Below are 10,767 nucleotides of genomic sequence, written 5' to 3'. Positions count from 1 at the left end.
TAGAAAGCACTTTGCTACTCTCAAGACACGACAAGACTTCTTTCACGTCCCCCACTATGAGCGTGTGCAGGCTCTGACCGGTGGGGCTAGCCCATTATGGATTATTCTGGGTGTGCCGCGGGGAAGTCTTGCCCCACTCAGCTAGTTTGTACTGGGATGGCGCATTGATTTTCAGCACCAATATTCCTGAATCTTATTTCCTTTTACGTTTTTTCATCTGGGATGCATAGGCACCTCTGGACCACCCTGAGTTTTTAGATACGTCTGGGCTTTAAAGTGTGAGTGAATATACAGTATGAAGTGAAGGATTCATCCTACTGCTTGCTTTCGGCTATAAGAAAAGCATCCAGGCACTGGGTTCTTTTCACTGTAATTCATGAACACCAGAGAAGTGGCAACTATTTAAATACCTTTATGAGCAATAAATTGCTCTGTATTAAATGGTTGATAAATATTAGAACTCAAATGTGTACATTAAATGTACCAAATTCCAGTGAAATACAAATTGAAAGAAAGTAATATTTGAAAACAATTACCAAAATATTTTAAAATGCTGACAGAATTATGAAGGAAATGGTATTTTAGGTTAATGCAAATTGATCTAGTCCTCTTAACATATATTATCAAGAACTACAAAATTCTTCATATACTTTAACCAAACCACCTCACTCTTTTGAAGTTCACTCATTGAAATAACCAAAAAGAAGCCTCATGTATGAAAGTATTCAATTTAATGCTATTCTTAATATATGAATCTGTGAACAAATATTTCCAATAGGAGGGTTGGTTAAACAAATGATGATCTGCTAATTGGATCAAACATTGGGTAACTATTATAACAACACTGTGTGAACACTATAAATAGGATAAAAAATGTGTGTATCTCCAAGCTTTATAATGGGAGCAGGTTACAGGAGTACATATTTCCCATGATTATTACTGTGCACATATGTATATTCATTCATTCACTTTAGAACGGTTTTTGAGCACTGACTATATAACAGATGTTGGTGCTAGGTGTAGGAAACACAAAGGTGAAAGATATTCCTGCTCACACAGAGGGTCGGCCCAGCTGGAAACAGTCATGAGAACAAATGGAAAAGTGTAGTCATTCACAAAATGCCACTGGAGAACAGGAGGAGGCTTTAAGTTGGCCGAAGACTCGAAGAAGGCTTCATAAAAAAGCAAAGATTTTTATATGGACAAAATTTGACAGCAGTGTAGAGAAAAGAAATCAGTTGTATGAAAGTATAGGTATTAGAAATGACTCACACCTTTTTAAACATATGTATTGCGATTTAATTCACATACCATAAAATTCACCGATTTAAAGCATACAATCCAGTCCTTCTTAGTTTATTCATGCAAACATCACCATAATCTAAGTTTAGAACATGTTCATCATCCCAAAGAAGTGTCGTGATCTCGCTCTTTCAAATCTCTGCCAATGTTAAATGTTTTTGTAGTAAAGAATCAAGGCGTGGGACTTCCCTGGTGGCACATTTGTTAGGAGTCCACCTGCCAGTGCAGGGGACATGGATTTGAGCTCTGGTCCGGGAAGATCCCACATGCCGCGGAGCAACTACTGAGCCCGTGCACCACAACTACTGAGCCTGCACCCTAGAGCCCATGAGTCACAACTTCTCAGCCTGTGTGCCACAACTACTGAGCCCATGTGCCACAACTACTGAAGCCTGTGCCCCTGGAGCCCGTGCTCTGCCACAGAAGAGGCCACCGCCACGAGAAGCCTGCGCACCGCAACGGGGAGCAGCTCCTGCTCGCCTCAACTAGAGAAAGCCCACACAGCAACGAAGACCCAATGCAGCCAAAAATAAATAAATAAATAAATAAGTAAATGAAGGCGTAAAGACAGAAACCTTTGATGTCTGTCATTGTGGGAAAGCTTTATGTTGCTTGTGAAACAAACCACAAATATGTCATCATGTCTTTAATTTTTAATTTTATTAATGAGAAGGTAAATAGGTACGTGAAAATCTTCACAGGTATCTACACGTGTATTTAAATAAAGCAAGAGTTGAGTTCAAAGAGTGGGGCTTCAGTGGCGACTGGTCCATGTTGTTTACTTAGTGTATAAAAGTCTCCAAGTTTATAAAACTTGATTTGCCCATTTTTTTTCCCATTCTTAAAAGCTAGCTGCAAGTATTTCAAAAGGCATATCTAAAATATAGATGGATTCTAAGAGAAGCACGGCACATTATGAATGATGAAAGTGATTGGCTTTACATGATGAGAAGCAGATTCACTCAGTGCACTGGTAGAATATTCTCCATGCGGAGGGGGGGCGGGGATGCTCAAGAACGCACCTGACCTCAGTGTTCGTTGATGGCCGTCTGTGAACTGCCTGCAGGTGGCAGCGCCTGTCCTTCTGGACGGGGACGACTCTTGGCTGAGACTGTGAGCCTGGAGCTTACCTCTGAAGTCCTCATACCTGCTCTGTTCTGGATCCAGCCTTGCCCCTGGCACCTCGAGTCTCCTCCAGGTGTCTGTACGCCCTGGCTCATAGGGTCCCAGACCTAAGAGTTCCTTCGCACAGGTTAGCTTAAAAGGCAATAGGTGTGTTTTCTCAGGGATCTTTTATTCTCTCTTGGCCAGAAGTCAGGCATGACGAGAAGAGTTAGGGCTTTATTTGGGGGAAGAGAGACCCATCTCTGTGGTATGATTGGAGAGACATCCCTCCAATCATCTTACAGAAACGGCCACCTCCCTGTACGACCAATTCTACCCAGACAACTAACACCTAAGACCCCTGAGGCTGGTGTGGGACCCTCCAACTCTTTGAAACATGTGCAGTTCTCACCCAGTGAGCCACACACACTGGGAGCCAGACTTGGGTTCCTGACAGCTTGAAACCACTACTGTGACAGAATTTAACTCACAAGCGGGCAGAATACGAACTGTTCAGTGTGTTCGTCCATGTGCCTTTCGTTTGGTTTCCAAAGAAGTTGTGCAGCTGTAACCAAATGGCTCCTCTCCAGGTTAAGTCATGACCGAAAATTTAGTGTCTGTGAGTCTGGTTCATCTTTCAAATCAAGTGTGATTGTTGAAATAGGGATATAAATTTTCCAACTGCTTCATAAACTTAAGGATTTGGGTCTGCTGGTTCTATCATACTTAATATTCAGGATATTAATTTTAAAAATAACTAATGCCAGTGTAAACATGCTTTTGATACATAGGTCTATAAAATATTGCACATAAATATAAAATTTGTTCAACATCTCTTCATAATAGTTTTTCGTTATCATAAAAAGGATACAAACTTGGGCAGACTATATAAATTTGGCTGGTCAATTTTACTTGAAAAATGATACTGTTACACATGATTATGGATTATTTACAAGAGTTTTAAACATAAAGTTTCTGTGATGGTTAAATTAAAGACAATGGGAAAATAGCTTAAGTAAAAATTATTTTCCAAAGTCATGTACTATAAAGATTAGCAGTAAAAATGAATAGTAAAGTGGGAATAGGCAATTCTAAATAAAATCCCTAGGAACATGTTTTCTAGGTTCATCTCACATCTGCCTAACTTTATGTTTCCTCCTATTTATGTTTAACATGTCTTTTCTGTGAATATAAGTTTGAGGTGTAGTAGAAAAGAATAGGTGTTTAATACCAAGCTAAATGTTGGCATTGCCTCTTGTAGATATTAAAAATAATATGTTTACCCAAATTATTAAATTGCTTTTTTATTAATGGACTCTAGAAATTTTACCATTACTTTTAAGCACCACCTAGGGTCAAGAGTCCCTAGAAATTTGTATGTTGCTAATTAAGTCAACGGAAAGATTATTATTATTTTTTTTTGTAAAAGGAAATACAAATGCAACTTTTTGCAAAGCTAACTTAAGCAGATGTGAGGCCCTGGAAAGTGTGAATAAAAGTAATTTCAGGTAGAAGGCAGCAAGGTGTTGAGTGAAACGGTCTTCGAATACCAATTTGCTTTTCTTTAACGCTGTCTAAATCCTGACTGAGTTCTGCTAAATGATATATTATGCACAAACTGGATATCTCGGAAGGAAATCTAGTGAGTGATTTTGAAAACCAGCGAATCAAATCTTAGTTTCCAAATCCTCTAGAGTATCAGCCTAGAGCCATGGAAAATAAATAAATAAATCGTTATCCTCACTTACAAAGATGATCTTTGCCGTTTCCAAAGTACTTTCACAGTCCCAACAGCATAGGTTGGTCTCCCTGAGCAGTAACGTCATTAGAAATGTTTCTTTTCCAGAGGGAGGTGTCAAATATTCTGTTGGATACAGTAGTGTCGGAAGGTTTGGTCCTAGTTCACCTTCTAAAGTCTATCCTAATTCAGACATTGCATCTTTGAGACTTCAGTTGGATTTATCTGGAAAGCAACCTCATGTTCCCATACCCATTTCAAAGTGTCTGCCAAATACGGAAGGACTCAAGCCAAAGACATCTTCCGCGATTGTCCATTGTTTCTGCAGCGTCAAGGATGCTTCCTTCCGGAAAAGGGTCACTGGGATCCGAGGCAGCTTTTCTAAAGCACAGTGTAGACAAGGTGATACCATGGCCTTTCCAATTCTTAGGACACTGGCAGGTAGAGGAAAACCTTGGTTGAACCTTCCTGATCCTTCTTTTCTTTGAACTGGACCAGTGTCGGAGTTTGTTTGGTCTTTGGTTTTCCTTTTCACGCCTCAGGGGTTTTCTCATTGGTCAGCTGTTCCCTGTCATTCATATCATCCTGGGGGGGTCTTGCTCGGTCAAAGAATCCGCACTACAAAGAGAGAAACAGGCTAGCAAGTCAGGTCATCCTGAGAATTTGTGAAAGTCCTCATTCTAAGAGTTTTCCCTTTATTTGTTGTCTAAGGAATTTGGTGCTCTGAGAATATAATCTGCCCAATTCTCCAAATTAGGAGGTGAAAGCAGTGTGTTCTTTACCTGCAGAGAGGAATTCATTGCCTACACAGAGCGTCTGTGTCCTTCCTGCCATGTCCATGGTGGTGGGAGAATGTTCATTTTATATAAACCACTTATGGACCTCGTATATTTTTCTGGAGTTACAGCAACCTGGCCCAAGGAGTCCCTCTCTGCTTTCGACATGTTTTCTGGAGCCAGCAGCAATGTGAACTGCCAGCCAGGGATGGCAGATTCCTGAAGTGGACTGTGGGCTACCTTGGGATGGACTGAAGGAAGAAGTGAGGAGATGCTTGTCTATCTCTCTGCACTTGGTGGAACATACAGTATATGGAGGAAAATTAGATGGGTCCTTTATTTCAATCCCAGAACATCTTCGTGACTCTGAAAAATCAATTAGCAACTCGGGGAAGAGGTGATTATAGAATTTTCATTCTCCTGAATTTCAAAGGAGTACTTGGTCTAGGAGAATATAACTTTTCCTAGGAACCTAGAACCTTAATTCTTATTGTTTCTTAGGTTGGAAGCCCAATTTGTTGGGTTTGACTTATAACCATTGAGTCATCTTTCCTTTGTAGGACTAGTGCAATATTCTATCAATTGCTATGTATCATTGCATCATTTATGGACATAAAGTTTCTATAAATAACAGACTAACATGAAAGTCTATTTGTAAAGGTAGACTGTGCAATAGACCTTTGTGGGCTCAGGATGGCACAAAACAGCTGATAATGATCAGGAAAGCCATTTAACTCGAAAGGCAAGGTTTTCTCAGTTTATTCAGCATGCCTCATGTTGTTTCAAAATAAAAATACACTATGATTTTGGAGAATGCCAACAATAGCGATTAACTAAGATGTGACTGGATTAATTACTTTCACAGTCATGTCACTGTGACATTGTTTCTATTTTGGAATGGAAAGCTCTGTGAAACTTGGCAGTACTGTGGTTTGGGGACCAGAAATTAACTCACATTGTAGACTTTTAGTAGAAACTTCAGCAAAACACATGAAAGAGTAAGTTAAGGCTTCTTAATGGAGATGGACTAGTTGGCAAGATCAAAAAAGCAAGTGTGAGAATATTAGAACATGCATGATCTATGTGGTGTCATTGAAAGGCCATGTAATAATTAATTACTATACTAATTGCATCCGTGTAGTGCTTATAAAGAAAACTCTCAAAGTATTGCTGATAGGATTGTGTCAACAAAAAGCTGAAGATCTCGATTAATTAAATAAGAAAAAGAAGTCTTCATCATAACATGATCACTCCAAGCGTATTGGAAAGAAGATCACAGGTCTTAGTTAATAAAGTCCAACTCTCTTTACATTTATTTACAAGAAATTACAAGATAAAAGTGGCAGTAAACACGCTCAATCTTCTTAAATGTCAGTTTCACAAGCATACTAAGTTTGCCAAAGCAAACAAGACCATTTTCCCTTCATGTCCCTATGTTGGAAATTCCCAAATCATGCCTCTAGCCTTGTCTTTTAAAATCCTAGGTATATCCTTCTAAATCGTCTCCGTGGCCTCTCTACTGAAAAAGGAAAAGAAAGCAAATAAACTTACCTTCCATAAAGCCAAGGTTAAAATGGCCAGAACCAGTAATCCAAGAAGTATTGCTAGTATTATTACCCATAATGGGATCGAGAAGGAAACATTTGGGGTTGCCCAAATAACCGATGTTTTAATCTGGAATGGAACATAAAAGAAATGAGCTCTAACTTGAAAACTACTGGGTGAAATAGAGCAGTAATTACCAGTATAATACTGGGGGGAGTATTTCTGAAAGGATCCATGCAATAATTGAAATCACCCCAGGGGAGATTTGATGGTTTACAGCGCTCAAACATGGCATCTTAAAAATTGGCACATTCTCAGGCCTCCCAGGTTAGGTGCAAGTCCAGTTACAGACACTTGGTGGGTGTTTGGCTTATACCAACCCAGAAACCCTAGAATAGAATTGAGGTGGACTAGGAACCAACAAGGTGGAAAGGAGTTACCTTAAATTGGGTTGGACCTTTTACGGCAAAAAATGGCTAAAGGTAAACCCTACAAAAAGCCAAGTCTGCCCACATGTTTCTCCACAGAACTGGGCTCACCTCACTGAGAGGTGAGCTTGCAAACAACTGTGGACTGCTGGAGTGCAAGAAGGATAGACATCACCTAATTCCTCATTTTACAGATGTGAAAATTGAGTCCCAGGGGACTAAAGTGATCCACAGATCTAATTAGTGTCACTGCCTCTTTAGCCCTAGGCTCTGTGCTCTATCAAGAAAGAGCCCATCATTGCTCTAGTAATCACAGTCATGTAAGGCCGTGATGCATTTTATGAAAGTAACTCACATTTTATGAAAGTAACTGTAGTCAGCGACATGAATGCTAATTGTCCCGATGTATTGGAGCTGCCTTCGGTCTTAAATCCAATTTTCAGTTGCTGTTGGGCCTCACTGAATTCCCCACTGTTGCAAGGGAACTTCGACGAAAAATGAGACCTTCCCAGCAGGACTGCACGCTCCATGTGTGCGACCCACCCCTGCCTCCCCACGTGGGAAGAAGCAGCTCTACTATAGCCCATGTGCTGGGGACCTCTGCCTCTGGAGACTCCCAAAAAAACCAAGGAGAGACCCAGCCCTGCCGCACACACCTGCTGTCAAAGAAAAGAGAAAGAAAAATATTCTTGGATCTAAAATGTTATTCAGTAAAGCAGGCCTATCTGGTTTTAGAGAGAAGTGAGCATCGCCTCAGTTGAACTGGTTCATGTGCTCCTGGTTTTAACTGTGTTGGTTGGAAGGATCCTGAGTCTCGTCCTGACCCACATGCAGAAACTCTAGGCCACACTTCCCTACCCCACCAGGAGGTGAGGGTGAACTCAGGGTGGGGTGGTGGTTCTGCTGCTTCCCCTGGCTGGAAACATGGGTGTTTTCAGAGCCTGTGCCCTAGTGCTGGGTCCTGCCTCTGCTCATGTCTTTTTTTTTTTTTTTTTTTTAAATATTTATTGATTTGTTTTTATTATTTATTTATTTATTTTGGCTGTGCCTGGTCTTAGCTGCAGCATGCAGGATCTAGTTCCCTGCCCAGGGATCAAACCCAGGCCCCCTGCACTGGGAGCGTGGAGTCTTACCCACGGGACCACCAGGGAAGTCCCTCTGCGCACATCTTTCCTTCCACCTTCTTAACTAGATTTGAGCATTCTGCCTGTGCTCTTCTTAGCCTGTCAAGGTTCTTATTGCTCCTTCATCCTGGTCCACGTCCCTTGTGCCACACACGTACTGATGACTTATTCACTTGATTCTCCAGCCCCAAGTATCATTTACATCCAGGCTGAACAACGACACTGATGGTGGTGAAACTGCTAGAGATTCCACGTGGTGAGGAATGCCGGGGACTTGACAGATGCTCTCAGTGAGAGAAAGCCTAGCGTAACCTACTCACCTTTGTACCTTCCTCCTTTACCTGTTAGCTTCCCTGGCCGGTGTTGCCCCTATTCATCCAGAGCATCGATAAGAGGGTTCCATGATAGCAACGTTCCATGACCACAGAGGGATCACACTCACCCTACTTGACACAGTTTGAGGACGGGACACATGGTACCAATTTTGAAGAAATGCATTGCAAGGACTCAAACATCTCTATTCCAGTAATTTACTTTGAAGGGATCCTCTGCATGGATATGGCTCCACAAGCCAGTTGGGGACCAGACAGTTTCTCTTTATATCCCTTTTCCTTGGTGAATTACATCTGATAATGTATGAAATCAGTGCTCAATCCTGCATCTTAAGGTGCTGAGAGAAAAGGCATGAAATGATAGCTTAAAATAACCCTAATATTACTGGAGGCACACCGATACAGTTTTTTTTTTTTTAACATCTTTATCGGAGTATAATTGCTTTACAATGGTGTGTTAGTTTCTGCTGTATGGCAAAGTGAATCAGCTCTATGTATACATATATCCCCATATCCCCTCCCTCTTGTGTCTCCCTCCCACCCTTCCTATCCCACCCCTCTAGGGGGGTCACAAAGCACTGAGCTGATCTCCCTGTGCTATGCAGCTGCATTGCACTAGATATCTGTTTTACATTTGGTAGTGTATATGTGTCCATGCCACTCTCTCACTTTGTCCCAGCTTACCCTTTCCCCTCCCCGTGTCCTCAAGTCCATTCTCTGTGTCTGCATCTTTATTCCTGTCCTGCCCCTAGGTTCTTCAGAACCATTTTTTACTTTTATTTTAGGTTCCATATATATGTGCTAGCATATGGTATTTGTTTCTCTCTTTCTGACTTACTTCATTCTGTATGACAGATTGTAGGTCCATCCACCTCACTACAAACAACTCAATTTCATTTACTTTTATGGCTGAGTAATATTCCATTGTATATGTGTATATCTTCTTTATCCATTCATCTGTCAGTGGACACTTAGGTTGCTTCCATGTCCTGGCTATCGTAAATAGAGCTGCAGTGAACATTGTGGTACATGACTCTTTTTGAATTATGGTTTTCTCAGGGTATATGCCCAGTAGTGGGATTTCTGGGTCATATGGTAGTTCTATTTTTAGTTTTTTAAGGAACCTCCATAGTGGCTGTAGCAATTTAAATTCCCACCAACAGTGCAAGAGGGTTCCCTTTTCTCCACACCCTCTCCAGCATTTATTGTTTGTAGATTTTTTGATGATGGCCACTCTGACTGCTGTGAGGTGATACCTCATTGTAGTTTTGATTTGCATTTCTCTAATGATTAGTAATGTTGAGTATCCTTTCATGTGTTTGTTGGCAATCTGTATATCTTCTCTGGAGAAATGTCTATTTAGGTCTTCTGTCCATTTTTGGATTGGGTTGTTTGTTTTTGTGATATTGAGCTGCATGAGCTGCTTGTATATTTTGGAGATTAATCCTTTGTCAGTTGCTTCATTTGCAAATATTTTCTCCCATTCTTAGGGTTGTCTTTTCGTCTTGTTTATGGTTTCCTTTGCTGTGCAAAAGCTTTTAAGTTTCATTAAGTCCCATTTGTTTATTTTTGTTTTCATTTCCATTTCTCTAGGAGGTGGGTCAAAAAGGATCTTGCTGTGATTTATGTCATAGAGTGTTCTGCCTATGCTTTCCTCTAAGAGTTTGATAGTTTCTGGCCTTACATTTAGGTCTTTAATCCATTTTGAGTTTATTTTTGTGTATGGTGTTAGGGAGTGTTCTAATTTCATTCTGTTACATGTAGCTGTCCAGTTTTCCCAGCACTACGTATTGAAGATGCTGTCTTTTCTCCATTGTATATTCTTGCCTCCTTTATCAATGATAAGGTGACCATATGTGCATGGGTTTATCTCTGGGCTTTCTATCCTGTTCCATTGATCCATATTTGTTTTTGTGCCAGTCCCATACTGTCTTGGTTACTGTAGCTTTGCAGTGTAGTCTGAGGTCAGGGAGTCTGATTCCTCCAGCTCCGTTTTTCTTTTTCAGTATTGCTTTGGCTATTCGGGGTCTTTTGTGTTTCCATACAAATTGTGAAATTTTTTGTTCTAGTTCTGTGAAAAATGCCATTGGTAGTTTGACAGGGATTGTATTGAATCTGTAGATTGCTTTGGGTAGTATAGTCATTTTCACAATGTTGATTCTTCCAATCCAAGAACGTGGTATATCTCTCCATGTTTTTGTATCATCTTTAATTTTTTTCATCAGTGTCTTATAGTTTTCTGCATACAAGTCTTTTGTCTCCTTAGGTAGGTTTATTCCTAGGTATTTTATTCTTTTTGTTGCAGTGGTAAATGGGAGTGTTTCCTTAATTTCTCTTTCAGATTTTTCATCATTAGTGTATAGGAATGCAAGAGCTTTCTGTGCATTAATTTTGTGTCCTGTTACTTTACCAAATTCA

The 10,767-nt window shown here is 40.5% G+C and overlaps 1 protein-coding gene across 1 annotated transcript in view; it reads right to left on the bottom strand.

The window, feature by feature from the left end:
* Window positions 1–3,787: 3,787 nt before the first annotated feature.
* The window catches only part of ITGA8 (integrin subunit alpha 8), a 178,641-nt gene continuing 171,661 nt past the window's right edge, over window positions 3,788–10,767 (bottom strand). The window contains exons 28-29 of the mRNA XM_022580578.3: window positions 6,472–6,594; window positions 3,788–4,762 (exon numbers count right to left, since the gene is read on the bottom strand). Coding sequence (XP_022436286.1) covers window positions 4,676–4,762; window positions 6,472–6,594 — 210 coding nt within the window. The 3' untranslated portion in view covers window positions 3,788–4,675. The remainder of the gene's footprint in view (window positions 4,763–6,471; window positions 6,595–10,767) is intronic.

The sequence above is a fragment of the Delphinapterus leucas genome, chromosome 2 (assembly GCF_059928025.1).
Source record: "Delphinapterus leucas isolate spDelLeu-1000000601 "Yukka" chromosome 2, BTC_Dleu_Yukka2, whole genome shotgun sequence".
Classification (NCBI taxonomy): Eukaryota; Metazoa; Chordata; class Mammalia; order Artiodactyla; family Monodontidae; genus Delphinapterus; species Delphinapterus leucas.
The sequence above is the reverse complement of the archived record's forward strand: the minus strand, read 5'-3'. Positions and strand labels throughout refer to the sequence as shown.